Source organism: Chiloscyllium punctatum, chromosome 38 (assembly GCF_047496795.1).
Source record: "Chiloscyllium punctatum isolate Juve2018m chromosome 38, sChiPun1.3, whole genome shotgun sequence".
In the NCBI taxonomy this organism is placed as follows: Eukaryota; Metazoa; Chordata; class Chondrichthyes; order Orectolobiformes; family Hemiscylliidae; genus Chiloscyllium; species Chiloscyllium punctatum.
Genome location: NC_092776.1, coordinates 17,519,725 through 17,538,474, shown reverse-complemented (window position 1 = coordinate 17,538,474; position 18,750 = coordinate 17,519,725). Strand labels below are relative to the sequence as shown.

Sequence of the window (18,750 nt, the reverse complement as noted above, 5' to 3'; positions counted from 1 at the left end):
TAGAAACCACATAACACCAGGTTTTAATCCAACAGGTTTATTTGAAAGTACAAGCTTTCAGACCACTGCTCCTTTGTCAGGTAATTAGTAGGGCAGAATTATAGGACACAACTTACAGAACCAGTCTGATTCAAGGTTGGGATACAGACAGGCGGTGTGTCACACTTTCAATGCATCGTCTGAGCTGAGATGTCACTTTTTTTTGTACTGATAAAACCCTTAAATTGTCTTGAGACTGTGATCTGTTACTATAAATTCTGTGTCCTATGATCCTGCCCTACTACCTACCTGACAAAGAAACAGCGCTCCAAAACCTTGTACCTTCAAATAAACCTGATGGGCTATAACCTGGTGTTGTGTGATTTTTTTTTAACTTAACCCACCCCAGTCCAACACTGGCACCTCTACCTTATGTTAGAAGAAAGATCATTGATGAAGCAGTTGAGAAAGGTTGGGCCTCAGACACTACAGCTGAAAAATGTGTTGCTGGAAAAGCGCAGCAGGTCAGGCAGCACATTTTTCAGCTCTGATCTCTAGCATCTGCAGTCCTCACTTTCTTCTCAGACACTACACCAAACAATTCTTGTAGAGGTGTCCTGGAGCTGAGATGACCTCCAACAACCACAATTATCGTGTGTTCCAAGTATAATTCACTAGTGGAGAACTTTCCCCAGAGTGCCATTATTTCCAATTTTTGCTTGATGCCACAGTAAAATATGGCCTCAGTGTCAAGGGCAGTCGCTCTCACTTCACTTCTGGAAATCAGCTCCTTTTTCCATGTTTAGTGTGCAGGAAAATGGTGAAGAGACAGGAGATTGGCACTAGAGAACATCCGTGGAGTGTATGAGGGGATCAAGAAAACCATTGGCCCAACCCAGAGGAAGACAGCATCACTGAAAACCATAACAGGCAAGATCAAAGACAAAGGCAAGCAGATGGAGAGATGGGTGGAGCATTATTCCGAACTCTAATCCAGGGAAAACAGCATCTTGGACAGTGCGCTAGATGCCATGGAACGCCTGCCTACTATGGAGGAACTAGATGCATTGCCGACTGCTGAAGAGCTGAGTAAAGCAATCGACAGCCTGCCTACTGGGAAGGCTTCAGGATTGGATGGCATTCCACCAGAGGCTGTCAAGTGTGCAAAGGGCATCCTGCTACACCACCTGCACAAACTACTGCACCAGAGCTGGAAAGAAGAAGCAATGCTGCAAGACATGACAGACTGCAACACTGTCACCCTGTATAAGAACAAAGGGCACAGAAGTGACTGTAACAACTACAGGGGAATTTCTTTGCTGAGCATCGTTGGGAAGGTCTTCATCCCTATGCTCCTGAATAGACTGCAGAAAATCACCAAGAGGGTTTATCCAGAGTCTCAGTGCGGTTTTAGGTCAGAACGCTCCACAATCACTATGATCTTCTACCTTCGACAGCTGCAAGAGAAATGCAGACAGCAAAGACAACCTCTTTAAATTGCCTTCATTGACCTCATGAAAACCTTCGACCATGAAAGCAAAGATGGCTTGCTCAAACCAAGATCTGTGAAGTACTCATCAGGGACATGTTGTTTGCAGATGACGTGGCACTGTCAACACACTCAGAAGATCAACTGCAATGCCCCATGGGCAGCTTCTCAACAGCCTGCCAGGTCTTCTGCTTGACCATCAGCCTGAAGACCAACATGTTGGGCCCAGGCGTTGAGCACATCCCACCTTTACCATCAACAACTACGAGTTGGAGGTAGTCCATATGTTCACGTGCCTTGGCTCCACCATCACAGTCTCTCCCTGGACTCAGAGGTCAACAGTCGGATCGGACAAGCAACATCAACATTTGTCAGGTTGACAAAGAGAGTCTGGGAGAACAGAAAGCTGACAACGCACACCAAGGTTGAAGTCTACAGGCTCTGCCTCCTAAGCACACTGCTTTACGGCAGTGAGACTTGGAGTCTCTACTCCAAACCAGTGCCACATCTCAACGTCTTCCACCTTCGCAGCCTGAGACGCATCCGGACATCAAGTGGACTGACTGAGTCACCAATAAGGTCCTGGCCTGTGCCCAGATACCCAGCCTCTTCATCCTGCTCCAACAACGCCACCTCTGTTGGCTGGACCACATACACTGCATGTCAGACAGATCCCAAAAGACCTGTTGTATGGGGAACTGGTCTCCAGCAAGAGAGTACAAGGGTGGCCCCATCTTCGTTTCAAAAGACATCTGCAAGACAGACATGAAGTCACTGAACATGAACATTGAGAGGTGGGAGGACATTGCAAGCGATCACTCTCCCTGGAGGCTGGAATTATGCAGAGGTCTAAAAAGAGGAGAAGAGAAGCTGAAGCTTGCTTCTGAAGAAAAGTGCACCCACAGAAAGAAAAACAGCACCAGACAACACCAGAGGACAGCGCCTTCATGTGCAGTCAGTACAGCTGAGACTGCCACTCCCATGTGGACCTCTCCAGCCAAAACAGAATCTGCTCTACAATAAAGATTGAAGCAAGAGCTCCCAGGCGCAGATCCATCGTCTTGCAAGACTAATAGATGCCACCACAATCATGGATTCTCTTGGCTGAGCCTCCTCTTTGGAATATAGACCCCCTGACCCCAATGATCTCCCAAACTGATATAGGAAAGCTGCCTCCATGGCAATGGACACCTAACCACATGGCAGGGCCTTCTCTATTGGTTGCAAGTGCTGATCTTGCCAAAAAACAAAAGCAGGACTTAATTTGCTCTGTAATTATCTGACTTGGCTTTCCACCTCCATGGTGCAGGAATGCACTCCAGGTCCCTGACCACCATGGAAAACTTCCCCAGCAGAGCAAATGCATCAGAGAGCCACCCAACTTGGTTTTCCTTTAGTTTCCTAGACTCCTCACCACAACCCCGTCTCCACAGGGTTGGAAACATTCAATCAACTGTGTGCAATGCCAGCCCTACTGAAAAGAACTGGACTCTGAATATGTTCCACAGATCATCACAAGGTGGGCTTGTTTAATGCTTCGTTATTTTGAGCAGTCTGGAAAAAAAACACTCAACAATTCACAAAGGAAGCATTCACTCAAGTTCCAAGAGCAGCAAGGAATCCTTTATATCAACAAACAACTCAAACAGTTACTAAGATCTTTATGTACTGCCTTCTAATTTAGCAAAACAGATCTGTTCTTCACTTCCTTACATATCTTGAAATTAAAGTTATTAATCTAACTGTGTGGTATATGCAGAATAATCTACAACACAAGAAATTATAGCAATCATTTGAAACTCCTAGTCTTGTTAAATAGCAATTAGAAGACTGCACAAAAACTAAGCCTAATGTGAATGAACTGGAAGCCAACACAACAAAAATGTACAACTAACTCTAATAAGAGGAAAGCAAAATCATAGTTAGTGTTTTATTTTATCCCATCAGTGAAAACACAGCAGCTCGTAACATTCATCTAGCTGAATAAGTAGCAAGCGCAATTACACAGAGTTACCCTCACAGCTGATATAGCAAAAGCCAGAAACAGAATTATAGTAGCAATATCAGCAGATTAAGCACTTGGAAATGTTGCTGGTAGCTGGGTCTTTAGCGGTCTACATCTAGAATTTCTTCCAAACATCTTGTCCTTTAAGACACTCCTTATAACTTACCTATGCAGCAAAATTTTGATCACCTGACCTAATGTCTTCTTTTGAATGTTTATCTGAAGCACTTTGTGGTATTTCATCACATCAAAGGTGCTATATAAATACAAATTGTGGTAGTAATCCAGTAGCCTGGTTAATTCTCTGGGGAAACTATTCAAATTCGACTACTGCAGCTGGTGAAAATTCAATTCAAGTAAGTTAATAAATCTAAAATGAAGAGCTCTGAGACAACAGAACAATGCTAAAAACACAGTAGGTTGTCTCATGTGGTTTAAGGAAGGAAACCTGCTTGGTCTGGTCTACAATTTTGTACCCAGGCAATATACTTAATCAGATTCCAGCAAACCAGTCAATGTGCCAACAGCAACAGCATATCATATTCAGGTTGACACTGCAAAGTCCTTCTTGTTAACACGTGTTCTTACGCACAAATAGGAAGAGCTGTCGTACAGACATGTAAAACCCTGGGGTTGTCATACTTAAAAGCCCATGTCCCATATTTTACCATCATCACTGCTTGTGTTCTGTCCCACCACCAGGTCAACTCCACCAGAGAATGAGACAGAAGCAGGCGGAGACCATATGGCCATTAAGCCTCATCCACCTTTCAAAATGAGAAAGGTTAGGCTACGACTACTCCTTTCCACCCACTCTCCACATTCCTTAACTCCCTGACATCAAAATTTGTCAACAATTAGATGATGGTATATCAATGAGCACCTGAGACAGATAATTCCATATGAAGGTTCATAGTATTATTTAAGGACTTAGGTTTTAAAGTGGAGAAAATTGATTTTATTTATTCAGTGTGAAAATCTGATTTATTTTTTAAAAAACAGAGCAAAGTTATCTTGAATTCAAACAACTTTTATGGAAAGGCACGTAACTTCAATTAAATGACCAAGAAGCCACCTTATGATTTTGTTCAGGATGTGGGTGTCACTGCTCATGCCAGAGTTCATTGCCTGTCCTTATTTGCCTTGAAGGCAATGATTTGCGGTGTTCTTGTATCACTGCAGTCCTTGGATCAGTGCTGTAAGGGAGTGCCACGTCAATATGAAGTAATCTCAGAAAGCATGGCATATGCTTCATAATCTTTTCCTGAATAACATGTTTTACATTCAACTTTCTGTGTGCCAATTCATTTGTTTTGTTATTCTATCAAATGCAATGAAAAATGCCCTGACATCTTTTCAAATTTTAGATTGCTTAGGCAAACATAAACTGCGCTTGAACCCCCCCCCACTCCCTCCCACAGTACTTTCCCTGGGTCCAGGGAGAGTTTCTCTTCTTCATTCAAAGCATTTTAGTTGAAATTCCCTTTGTTCCCTCCACTCCTCTCTCCCTCTCCTTTTCTCTAATACTGCTGTTCTGGAAATAGTTAAAAATCACACAACACCAAGTAATAGTCCAATAGATTTATTTGGAAGCACTAGCTTTTCAAGCATTGCTTCTTCATCAGGTTGTTGGTGAAGCAGAAGCATAACACAGAATTTATAGCAACAGGATTGCAGTGTCATGGAATGTAATATTAAACAAATTTAGCTCAAGTCTTTCATCTTTTAGAATGAGCATGTTAGTTTCAGTACCTTCATATATAAATCCCAGAACTTTTTTAAAGTTACATTCTCAAGATAGTTTTAACAATAGGTGCCATCTCAGCTCAGATAATGCATTCAATGCAGTATCCATTCATCTGTTGCTGTAGCCTCTGTCTGCTCTCGCCAATGTACCATGCTTCAGGGCATCCATGCCTGCAGCGTACAAGATAGACAACGTTGGACAAGTCACATGAGAACCTACCACATACATGTGGATGGTGTCCCCAAATGTAATGGTGGTATCTGTGTTGACATGGACACACCTTGCCACATCTGCTGTGATAGGGTTAAATGGTGTCCTGAAGGCTGGGCAGTCTGCTGCAAACAATGATGTGTTTGAGGTTTGGTGGTTGTTTAAAGGCAAGAAGTGGAGGCGTGGGTAAGGTTTTGGCGAGGTGCTCATCCTCATCTTCCAGAAATTATCTCTTTTCTCTCCGGTCTCTCTCATGCTCTTTCTCTTTTAAATTTTACATTTAGCATTATCCAATTGTACGTTTGCTAAAGCTACTTTGTTTTCAGCTCTATACGTACCTCTGGCTCCTTCAATTTAATTTTAAGATTGTTGCTGACTAAAATTTTCACTTCACATAATTTCAAATGAAGGCTACCTCCAACTGGCAAGCCAAGATTTTCAATTTGTCAGTGAACAATCCCTTTATAACTGTTCCAGGCAATTTTGTTCTTTCCCAGTAAGACAAGTCTTCCAAGTGGCCATTTTAGTTTGTATGGGATTGTAGCAGGAGTAGCATTTTAAATTATGGCCAGAGATTAATTTGGTTATTACTTCAGTGATTTTCAGGGTGTGGGTTCAATCCTGAATGACGCCCCAAATATTTGTTACAACCAAGTCAGGAGAGGTGAACTGATTCCTGATTTATTCTTGAATTCATTACAACAGTTATATTTATTACATCCAGTTATATACAGTGAAGCATATATTTATTAAATGAACAATATGACTTCCCTTTTAAATTCAATCAGGTTCGTTAAGTTAACAAGAGTTAGTTTTATTTTTAAAAAGCTTTAAAGATGCAGAGAATATTAACAAGAGGTCTAAAATGTACAATTATACACAACCAACTACTGATGCAAAAACACACAAACACTACAGAGTATCAGATTTTACAACTTGGCCAAGTAACAAGACAGAAAGAAAAATCATTTAAAAATTGCCCAGAGACTTGCTGCAGCTGAAGGATTACTTTCTGTACAGTAGCTGCTGATACAACTTTTTTCTGAAGACGTCACCCTACAGCTGGGGTAGTTCTCTTGTTTTCTTGGAGACAGTAGACTTGATTCAGCATTCTCCCTGAAGTCCTCTCAGCTTACAACGATACAAATTACTGATAGAACCTTCAACTGCTCAGCTTTGAAGAGTGAGATTTCAAAGAGGGGAAAGCCCTTGTCCTTCTAATGTATGGCAATCTTGCTCTATTAGTATAAATTCTTTGGCTCTCTTATATGTAGAGCTAGGTCACATGACATCATCCCTGAAGCTTTTGTTCTCTTCACAACTGCAACATTTTAGCTACTGTCAGCTAATGTCCGGCTTATCACAATTCACTGCGTTAGCATGTAGCGTTTTAAAAGAAATATGCAAAAGCCCCATACTATCTGATTTTCAAACTTGGGTCGATAGAAAGCACAAACCAGGTTTCTGTACTTAACAGGAATTACTATTTATCCCACATCATTAGATTCTAGCTGCAGGTAAAACAAATAAACTAAATTATCTAAACTATCCAAATTAAAACTCTAAAACCCTCATAAACACCTCTATTTTGGCTGCTGCCAACCTGCTGATTTTTCTTTTGGTTTGACAAGGCTTCTGTTAGTCTTATTAACATCACAAACTACCGGACAGCCAACTACATATTCCTGGCAGGCAAAGAACTTTTGTCATTGATAGTTGGTCCACAAATCATTCAGCTTCACTCGGAATCAAAACTTCGGCTCCAGCGAGGGTAGAGATTGCAGAGGTCACCAGCCATAAATTTTCTGGCTTTTCTGACTCGGAGAGGTACCAGAAGATTGGAAATTTGCAAATAATGTTCAAGAAAGGTCATAGGATAATGTCACAATTACAGACCAGTCAAATCAGTTTTACTTCAGTGGTAAGGAAGGTTCTAGAAACAAGTATTTAGGATTGAATTGGTAGTCACATGAGAAATGGTGGGTTCATCAGGAAGAATTAGCTTGGATTACTAAAGGGGAAATCTTGTTTAATTAACTTGCTGAACTTTTGAAGAGGTAACACAGAGGGTTACGCTAATGTTGTCGCATACATGGATTTTCAGAAGGCATTTGATAGAGTGCCACAGAACAGTGTGAGGAAAGTTGTATATCATAGTATTAAAGTGACAGTAGCAATATGGATATAAAATTGGCTAAGTGATAGGAAAGAGTACTGGTCAATGAATATTTTTCAAGCTGGAGGAGCAGTTTTAGTGGAGTTCCCACAGATAGATATTGGGACTTTTGACTTTCCTGATAAATATCAATTATCTGGATTTTGGTGTGCAGGGGACAATTTTAAAAATTGTAGATAACACAAAAAACTTGAAAAAAAATGTGAACTGTGAGAAGGAGTTTGCAGAGCTCTAAATGGGCAACTCTTGGACAACTATCTGTGTGGAGTTTTCACATTCTCCCAGTGTCTGCGCGAGTTTCCTCCAGATGCTCCGGTTTCCTCCCACAATCCAAAGATGTGCAGGTTAGGTGAATTGGCCATGCTAAATTGCCCATAGTGTTAGGTGCATTAGTCAGGGGTAAATATAGGGGAGTGGGTCTGGGTTGGTTGCTTTTCGGAAGGTCAGTGTGAACTTGTTGGGCCGAAGGGCCTGTTTCCATAGTGTAGGAAATCTAATCTAATACTGATTGGTTTAGTGGGCAGATAGATAGCAGATGCCATTCAGAGAAGTTTGAAGTATTGTACTATGTAGGAACAACATTGAAAAACAATAGAAAATAGGTGGTACACTTATAAAAGAGGGTGCAGAGGTATTAATAGGGCCACAGAGTACAAGAGCAATGAGGTGATGCTGAGTTGCACAAGACACTTGCTAAACATCAGCAGGGAGAATTGTGTACACATGTGGGTACCATATTACAAGAAAGAATTGAAAAAGTGTGGAAAGTGCTTTGGAAAGTGTGCAGAAGTGATTTACAAGAATGGTTCCATGAATAAGAAACTTCAGTTAGGAGTCAAGATTGAAGTTCTCTTGGAGAGAAGAGCCTGAAAGGTGATTTGATGGAAGCTTTCAAAACTGTGAGTAAGTTGATAGAATAAATAGTGAGAGCAAGAACAAGGCCTAGTTTTAAAGTGCTGTGCAAACGAAGGGTGATGTAGTTATGAGTATGGAAATGCACTCCCTGGAAATGTGGAGGAGGCAGGATCAATTAAGTCATTCAAGAGGACACAGTGATTATTTGGATAGAAATAGAGTACAAGAGTACAGAGGGAAATTCAAGAGATTGGCAAGAGATTAATTTTTTTTTAATTCACTTGTGAGGCATGGGCAACACTGGCTAGCCAAACTTTATTCCCTATCCCTTGAAGAGGGTGGTGAATTGCCACCTTGAACCACTGTAGTCCACGTGCTGTATGTAGACCACAATGCCACTAGTGAGAGAATTCCAGGAATTTGATCCAGCGACAGCAAAGGAACATCCACATAATTCCAAGACAGGACAGATGAGCGACTTATTGGGTAAGTTGCAGGTGGTGGAATTCCCATGTAACTGCTGCCCTTATCCTTCAAGATGGAAGTGGTTGCATTTGAAAGATGCTTTTAAGGATCTTTAGTATAGTCCGGTAGTGCATACTACTGTTATTGAGTATTGGTCGAGGGAGTGGATGTTTGTGGATGTAGTGCCAATCAATGGGCTGCTTTGTCCTGAATGGTATCAAACTTTTTGAGTGTCGGAGCTGCATTCATCCAAGTAAGTGGGAAGTATTCGATAGCTCTTGTGACTTCAGTCTTGCAGATGGTGGACAAGCTTTGAGATTTAAATAGCGAGTTATTCGTTACAATATTCCTAGCTTCTGACCTGCTCTTGTAGTCCAATTCAGTTTCTGGTCAATGGTAACCTCCAGGATAATGGGAGATTCAATGATGATAATGCCATTGAATATCAAGGGACAGCAGTTAAATGGTCTCTTATTGGAGATCATCATTGCCTGGCATTTGATAGCACAAGTGTTACTTACCAGTTTTCAGCCCAAGTCTGGATTCGGCCCAGACAGTTTTGAATTTGTCTGTGAGATGGCTCTGTTAATATTGGCACAAATCACCGGATGTTAGCAAGGAGGAATCTGCAGAGTCAGTAGGGCTGTTTTTGCAATTGTTGTTTCCAGTGCCTTGATCAATGTCAGGTAACCCATCCAGTTTCATTTCTCTGTTAAAACCTCATGGCCATTGCTACAACTGAATGGCTTTTAGGCCACTTCAGAGGACAGTTGTGAGTCAACCATATTGCTTGTGGGTCTGGAATTACATGTAGGCCGGACCAGGTAATGATGGCAGTTTCCTTCCTTGAATCACATTGGTGAACCAGATAAGGATATTTTTTTTGACAATTGCTTTGGTCATCATGATTAGACTCAATTCCAGATATTCATCAAATTCAATCTGCCATGGTGGAATTCAAATCTGGATCCCCAGAACATTAACTGAGTTTCTGGATTAAAATGTAACGATATTACTACTAGGCCATTGCCTCTCTGCTTATTTGGAGAGCTGGTGCAGGCACTCCTTCTACGCCATAATACTTCTGTAATTCCGTGACATTGCTGGAATCTACAAGTGCACAGTTCACAATAGGTATGAAATTCCTTATTTCCAAAACTTGCAGCCATCCTTTTAAATCCATGGCCTTCCTTCTCATTTCAGTCCAAAAATTAAAAAAACACAAAAATAAAAAGACATAATCTTTATAAGATAATGCCATTATAAATTAATATGTTGGACATCTTTGTAATTTGTGGACAAGAGACTTCACCCCAACATACATGCTTTACGCAAAGTTCATACCTTCACACTTCAATCTTGTGGATGCCTCAGAATGTTCCTTTATATGTACTCAAGTACAACCAGGCATTACAGCCTAAAAAGAGACTGGGTGCATTCCAGCAGCTTTGTCTCTCTAACAAACTAAAATGTACACAGCAGAAAATACACAGCAAGGATGTAATAACGTTTTTATTGGAGATCGCCAAAGTGTACTGAATCTATGGAGTGCTAAGTCAAACCAAAGAACCCTGCACTATGTTCAAACTTCCAAAGCTGCTGTAGGAGTCAAATGGCTAGCATTATCTGTTGCTCAATTGTTTGAGGGTAATTCTTTGAAGGTAATTCTAAGGCACTTTGATGTATATTTGACACTTTCTTGATCCAAATAGGACTACCTTAGTGCCATTTGTGAACATGTATGATAGATACATGGTGAGCAATGATCCAATGGGGCAGCCATTACCTTGCAGGAGTGTTCGGATATGCCCTAAATCAATGCCAGAGTGACTTATACATGCCTACTAGGAGCTACATGCATTCATATACAGAAACCAGTTCTCCATTAGAAATAAAGAACATGTCCAGGCATTCAGCCTTTTTGGAATTAGCAAAAATTTGGAAGCCAATAGCTCAATGAAGCATTTTTCATTTTTCCGACAATAATCTCATTAAATTAGAGAAGGAGTGGGGTAGGGGAAAATAGGAAAGTAAGTGTCAGCAACCCAAATTCACAAGTAAGCCTGAATGATGCAACAGAAACCATAATGTTTACCAAGGTTTTACTATTTGGATAAACGTTAATTAAAGAAAGATGGACTTTGAAGATGAAAGTGGCTGCGAGAAGTTTTGCACAATCCTTCATTTTGGCCACACAGAAATAAAATATGGCAATGCACAAAGTAAAAGCATATAAGCATTTAATTAACTAGACCTTTCTACAGTCACTTATCACAAGCTTCAGTCTATCACACCACTCAAACTCAGTAGAGACTCACAACAAGTATGCTTTTTCACTAGATAATGCATAGACTCACGCATCCAAAAATTAAGCTTTTCAGCAGTAGAGTCAGAGTCGCAGAGATGGACAGCATGGAGACAGACCCTCCAGTCATGCCACCCAGATATCCTAACCTAATCTAGTCCCATTTGCCAACACTTGGCCCATATCCCTCTAAAGCTTTCCTATTCATATACAATCCGGATGCTTTTAAATGTTGAAATTGTACCAGCCTCCACCACCTCCTCTGGTAGCTCATTCTATATACGCACCATCCTCTGCATGAAACGGTTGCCCCTAAGGCCCCTTTTAAATCTTTCCCCTCTCACCCTAAACCTATGCCCTCTAGTTCTGAATACCCTCACCCCAGGGAAAAGACTCTGTCTATTTACCCATCCATGCCCCTCATGATTTTATAAACTTCTATCAGGTCACCCCTCAGCCCCCAATGCTCCAGGGAAAACAGCCCCAGCCTATTCAGCCTCCATTATAGCTCGAAACCTCCAACCTTGGCAACATCCTTGTAAATCTTTTCCGAACTCTTTCAAGTTTCACAACATCCTTCCTACAGGAGAGAGAGACCAGAACTGTAGGCAATGTCCAAGAGTGGCCTAACTAATGTCCTTTACAGCTACAACACAACCTCCCAACTTCTATACTCCGTGCTCTGACCAATAAAGGAAAGCATCTTCACTTTCCTAAGTACCTGCAACTCCACTTTCAAGGAACTATGAAACCTGCACTCCAAGGTCTCTTTGTTCAGCAACACTCTCCAGGACCTTAGCATTAAGGTATATACGTCCTGCCCTGATTTGCCTTTCCAAAATGCAGAACCTCACATTCATCTAAATTAAATTCCATCTGCCACTCCTCGATTCATTGGCCCATCTGATCAAGATCCCATTGCACTCTGAAGTAACCTTCTTCACTAGGTAAAAACAATGACTGCAGATGCTGGAAACCAGAGTCCAGATTAGAGTGGTGTTGGAAAAGCACAGCAGTTCAGGCAGCATCAGAGGAGCAGTAAAATCGACGTTTCGGGCAAAAGCCCTTCATTAGGAATACCAGCCACCTTCTTCACTGTCTATTACACCTTCAATTTTGGTGTCCTCTACAAACTTACTAACTATACGTCCTATGTTACATTCAAATAATTTATATAAATGACAAAAAGCAGCAGACCCAGCACTGATCCTTGTGACACACCACTACACACCATTCTGATTCCTCGTTGTTGGCTGCAGAAACGTCTGTCTGTGCCTCTGGTTAGAGAGTCCCCTATCACAATCGATTGCTTGTAATGATGGATGTGTCAGATTCCATTAGAGTTAGACTGTGTACCAGAAACTTAGCTGTTTGTGCTACATTCCCCTGTGAATCCATCACTTACATTTTCCAAAACAGCATACTTGTTTGAGACGGGGATAGCCATAGGAGACACCTGCACTATCTGCCTCCTTCTCCTACCTTGCCTGGAGGTAACTCATCTACCTGACTGGATCTGCAATTTTTCTCCCTTCCTATAACTGCTATCCCCTAACACCTGTATATTTTTCATTGCTTGGAGCAACATTTAGAGGCAATCTGATAGGACTCACAAATAAACATTTACTGCAGATATAATCATCAGTAACATGGAAATTCCCTCTAATTCCCCGCATCCTACAAGAAGAGCAAAGCACTTCAGTAAAGGCCATCTTTGCAGTGTAACAATCTACAGACCCAGAAAATAGCACATTCTTACTGCTCTAAAAAACACTGCTCCAAGCTAACTTAGTACCTATGTTCTCTACTTTTAATCAAGAGACAGATGTCAATAAAACATAACTAAAAAGAACCCACTTGACTCGCTATTGAAGACTTATAATAAAAAAAAAAGACAGCAAGCTTACACTTAAAAGCCAGGCACTTATTTGCTCCCAAGCTGTGAGCTCTCCTATACAGGTTCCTCAAAAGGTCAGCTACGATTTTCATTTTTTGTTTATTTTTAATCTTCCCTGGATGGTGGGAAAAGGGTGGCATAGAATCAAAAAGACAACTTAAGGTATAGTCGGAAAAATCTGTTTTCCTGTTGGTTTGTTGTAGGTAGAAAGAGCAAGGGATAAAGGGAGTGAGTTTTAAGTGCTAAAATACCTCAAAAGAGGTACTAATTTGTGACATTTTGTCATAATAGTTTCATCCTAGAAAGCAAAGATAATCCCCTATTTATTTTCTTCTATCTCATTTATTATCTTATTTTATATCTCATTTTCATTGTCTCCTTAAACTTCACTCCCTTATCCCTTGCTCTTTCTACCTACAACAAACCAACAGGCAAACACATTTTTCAGACTACACCTTAAAGTTGTCTTTTTGGTTCTATGCCGCCCTCTTCCAATCATCCAGGCAACTCCTTCAAAGCCCTGACCACAGGTCATCCTCAAATTTCTTTCCCAGTTTCCCTCATAACGAATGAGGTGACCTAATTCACAAGACCAGTCTTATGCTCCCTAACTATCCAATACACTTTCAAGTCACATAAAAAGAAAAGAACAAAGAAAGTTTACAGCCGAGGAACAGGCCCGTCGGCCCTCCAAGCCTGAGCTGATCCAAATCTACTGTCTAAACTTACCGCCCAACTCTTAAGCAGCTGTATCCCTCTGCTCCCCACCTACTCATACATCTGACCAGACACGTCTTATATAAATCTACTATTCCTGCCTCCACTACCTCTGCTGGCAACGCATTCCAGGCACCTACCACCCTCTATGTAAAGTACTTGTCGTGTGTATCTCCCTTAAACTTTTCACCTCTCACCTCGAAAGCGTGACCTCTCGTTATTGAATCCTTCACCCTGGGAAAAAGCTTTTCTCCATCCACCCTGTCTATACTCTTCATGATTTTGTAAACCTCAATCAGGTCCCGCATCAATTTCCTTTTTTCTAATGAAAACAATCCTAACCTACTCAACCTCTCTTCATAGCTAGCATGTTCCATACCAGGCAACAACCTCATAAACCTTCTCTGCACCCTCTCCAAAGCGTCCACATCCTTTCGGTAATGTGGCGACCAGAACTGTACACAGTATTCTAAACGTGGCCGAACCAATGTCTTTTATAATTTTAACATGACCTGCCAGCTCTTATACTCAATACCCTGACTGATGAAGGCAAGCATAACATATGCCTTCTTGACCACTCTATCCACCTATGCAGCAAACTTTAGGGTACAATGGACCTGAACTCCCAGATCTCTCTGCTCATTAACTTTTCCAAGGCTCTTCCGTTTACTGTATAATTCGGTCTAGAATTGGACTTCCCAAAATGTATCACCTCACATTTGTCTGGATTGAACTCCATCTGCCACTTCTCCGCCCAACTCTCCAGTCTATCTATATTCTCATGTATTCTTTGACAGTCCCCTATGCTTTTGCTACTCCACCAATCTTCGTGTCATGTGCAAACTTGCTGATCATACCAACAGTGCCCTCTTCCAGATCATTTATGTATATCACAAACATCAGTGGCCCTAGCACTGATCCATTGTGGAACACCACTGGTCACCTTTCTCCATTTCGAGAAACTCCCATCAACTACTACTCTCGGTCTCCTGCTGCTCAACCAGTTCTTTACCCACCTAGCTGGAACACCCTGCACACCATGTGACTTCACTTTCTCCATTAGTTTACCATGGGGAACCTTATCAAAGGTCTTACTAAAGTCCATGTATATGACATCTACAGCCCTTCCTTCATCTATCAACTTGGTCACTTCCTCAAAGAACTCTATTAAGTTGGTAAGGCACGATCTTCCCCGCACAAAACCATGTTGCCTATCACTGATCAGCCCATTCTTTTCTAAATATAAATAGATTTTATCCAGCAACTTATCCAGTACCTTCTCCAGCAACTTTCCCACCACTGACGTCAGATTCACTGGTCTGTAGTTACCCGGAATATCCCTAATACCCTTCGTGTACAGGGGGACAACATGAGCAACCCTCCAGTCCTCCGGCACCTTACCTGTGTTTAAGGATGCTATAAAGATATCTGTCAGAGCTCCAACTATTTCCTCTCTTGCCTCCCTCAGCAACATGGGATATATCTCATCCGATCCTGAGGATTTGTCCACCTTAATAACCTCTAGCCTACCCAACACATCTTCCCTACTTATGTCAAAGTGATCTAAGTTATCAAACTTCTATCTTTAATCTCAACATTCATGTCCCTTTCCTCAGTGAACACTGATGCAAAGTAATGACATTGTAAATGGCTGCCACCTCTCCAGTTTAAATTCATCATACCCCTCCATTAAAAGAAAAACAAATCTACCCTTGATCTCATTATCCTTATAAGCTGTTTATCTGACCTTCAACTTCCCTTTTCTTTCCTAAAAGTCTGGACTGTTGTTGCTACTCAAAATTGTGCCAATTTTGCCAACAACATTCCTTAATTAGACTCTTGTTCTTTGCAACAACATTGAAAATAGCCCTAAGTCAAAAATTACATCCTCTTAAAACTATAGTGTATCATTCCTCATCTTCTAATGCTTTTAACACAGTCAAATGAGCAAACTCCTCCAAAATCTCTCATTGTCCAGCTCAGAAAGATCTTTCTCACTTAGTTTCAGTCCTACTCATCCAATAGTAGCACAGAATCTCCAGCACTTTTTTTTATTTTCTCTGCTTCGGTATTACCTTCCTAAAAGGTCGACAATTGCCCCCTCCTATCTGTGCTGAATTTGGGCAATACCATCCAAAGACATTGATTAGATTCCCTACAGTATGGAAACAGGCCCTTCGGCCTAACAAGTCCACACCAACCCTCCGAAGAATAACCCACCCAGACCCATTCCCCTACCCTACATTTACCTCTGACTAATGCACCTAACACTATGGGCAATTTAGCATGGCCAATTCATCTGACTTGGTTCAGTTTTCTCACATGAACAGCGGAATGTCCAGTTCCACCACCTACGGGGGTATGATTGATGTCCTTTAGACTCATTCCCAACAGATAAGCAATTTGAATTCCATAGGTTTGATGATGTCTGGAAGGCAATGTTACAAAAGCATAAATACCAGCACAAACCACTTTGGTTGCATGGATTCTCCTACGCTGTACATTATTCATAATTCTATGTAATTTAGCTGAAGACAGTATGAGGCAAATTACACCAGAGGATGTACTAAGAATTGAACAGATCTGCAAATAGCACAAAGAATTAAAGTTACAGTGAGTAATAAATGGATTACTAGGTTGTTTCTCACCAGGCAAAAATGGGATACAACGCAATTTAGGATCCTTCTGTCCTCCTTCAACAGGAAACTTGTCCAGAAGCTGCATCTACAAAATGAACAGGCAAGAGTGCATAGTGTTCATTACATATATAAGAATATAGCACTTTTATAAATGCATTTGCACTTTTTCATTACAAATGATCCAACTTCCCTGAAAGAAAACAATGAAATATGTTTCAACTATTCAGTGGAAAACCCTTATGTCCTTTTTTAAATGAATTACTGAATCACATTCTCTTTTGAGTTCACTTTTCTTCAGCTTAAATTAGACTTTTCTAGTACCCTCCATTAGGTCGCTTACACTCCATAAATTCCAGCTAATCATACCTTAACCCATTCTCACTGACTTACATTTGCCTAAGCTAACTAACGTAACTGAATTTCAATTCATTGTCTTGGATTTTTTATTGACGTACTTTTCTATTCCACCTGTTCAGAGATGTTATTACATGCTCCTGGAGCAGATGGGACTTGAACTCAGGCCTCCCGATCCAGTGGTATCCCGATCCCAATACTAGTAAAAGAAAGCCTCAAGTTCTTGTCTTAGTTATTAATTCTCTCAATTGTGTTCAGCTGATTATAATTCTGGAATTTATATCAATTTGGTACGCATCTGGGAATGGCTGAACTCAATTTGTGGTGCATTGTTTCTGTACATGGTAAAAATGTGCATGCTAATTCTTTAAAGGACAACGAGTTAGCTAAGCCATGAGTTCCTTTTCACAAAATCAGATCAACTCTGCTTGATTACATTGAACTTTTTCAAGATTCCTGCTATGTTTTATTGATTAGATTACTTACAGTGTGGAAACAGGTCCTTCGGCCCAACAAGTCCACACCGACCCCTAATAATACTTTCTAACACCTTTCCCATGACAGATGTTAAAGTTAGCTGGTCTGTAGTTTTTCACTTTATGTCTCCTTCCCCACTTTTAAGTAAAGATATTGTTATTTGCACAAAGTTAAAAATCACACAACACCAGGTTACAGTCCAACAGGTTTAACTGGAAACACTAGCTTTCAGAGCGCTGCTCCTTCATCAGGTGCACAGGATTTCTAGTCTCCAACCTGCTCTTGTAGCTTGCAGTATTCTTGCATTTGCAAATGGTGACTAGCAGAGTATAGTAAGGATGTATTTAGGATGCATATTGTTGTTAATATATTTGGTCCCTGCGTCCAAATCAATGTTTCCAAATTTGCAGATTATACAAAGCTAAGCAGGAACCTGTCCTGTGAGGAAGATGTAAAACCTTTTCTGGAAGATGGCAGATGGAATACAATATGGGAAAATGAGAGGTTACCATTTTGGTAGAAAGAAAAATGTACAGAGTATTTTTTTTAAATGGAGAGGCTGGAAAGCATACATATACAAAGGTACTTGGGTGTCTCATTGATAAGTCGCTGAAGGTTAACATGGAAATACAACTAGCTATTAGGAAGGCTAATAGCTTTTACAGCAAACAGGTAAGAGTACAGGAGTTGTGAAGTCTATGTATAGGCACATGGCCAGACTGCATTTTTAAAGTACTGCGTGCAGCTTTGCTTGCCTTACTTTAGGAAAAATAGTACTGCCATAGAGAGTGCAAGAAAGGTTCACTAGACCTGTTCCCAGGATGATAGGTCTGTCCTATGAAAAGAGATTGGGAAACTGGGCTTGCACTCTCTACAATTTCAAAGAATGAGAGGTGATCTCATTAAAATCTACAAATACTTAAAAGGGATCAATAGGGTTGATGCAAGTAAGATGTTTCCCTCTTGGAAAAAATCTAGATCCAGAGGGAACAATTTATAAAGATTAGGTGGATGCCAATTAAGACTGAAATGAGGAGAATTTTATTTTACTCAGAGGGTGGTGAATCTTTGAAATTCTCTCCCCTGGCAGGCTGTGGAAACTCAGTCTTTGAGTATATTTAAACTAAGGCTGATTATTGTTTGATTATCAATGGTGCAAAGATATATGGGAATGAAGTATGTAAAAGTCATAATCACATTAAATAGCTAAGCAGGCTCAACAGGCTGAACGGCCTATTCCTATGTTTCTATTAACATGTCTACTCTAGTTCAGTTTTTGGTCAATGTTACCCCTCAGGATGGTGATAGTGGAGGATTCAGCAATGGCAATCATTTTGAATGTGAAGGGGGGGGATGATTAGATTTATTTTATTGGACTTGGTCATTTTGATTTGGACAAGGACAGTTTCAGTCTCTGAGGAGTTCTGAATAGTGA

At 40.8% G+C, this 18,750-nt stretch overlaps 1 protein-coding gene across 2 annotated transcripts in view; it reads right to left on the bottom strand.

The window, feature by feature from the left end:
* The window catches only part of sh3pxd2aa (SH3 and PX domains 2Aa), a 309,383-nt gene that overhangs the window by 222,577 nt on the left and 68,056 nt on the right, over nt 1-18,750 (bottom strand). For both annotated transcript variants that reach the window (XM_072557306.1, XM_072557307.1), the window contains exon 3: nt 16,494-16,569. In XM_072557306.1, the coding sequence (XP_072413407.1) occupies nt 16,494-16,569 (76 nt within the window). The remainder of the gene's footprint in view (nt 1-16,493; nt 16,570-18,750) is intronic.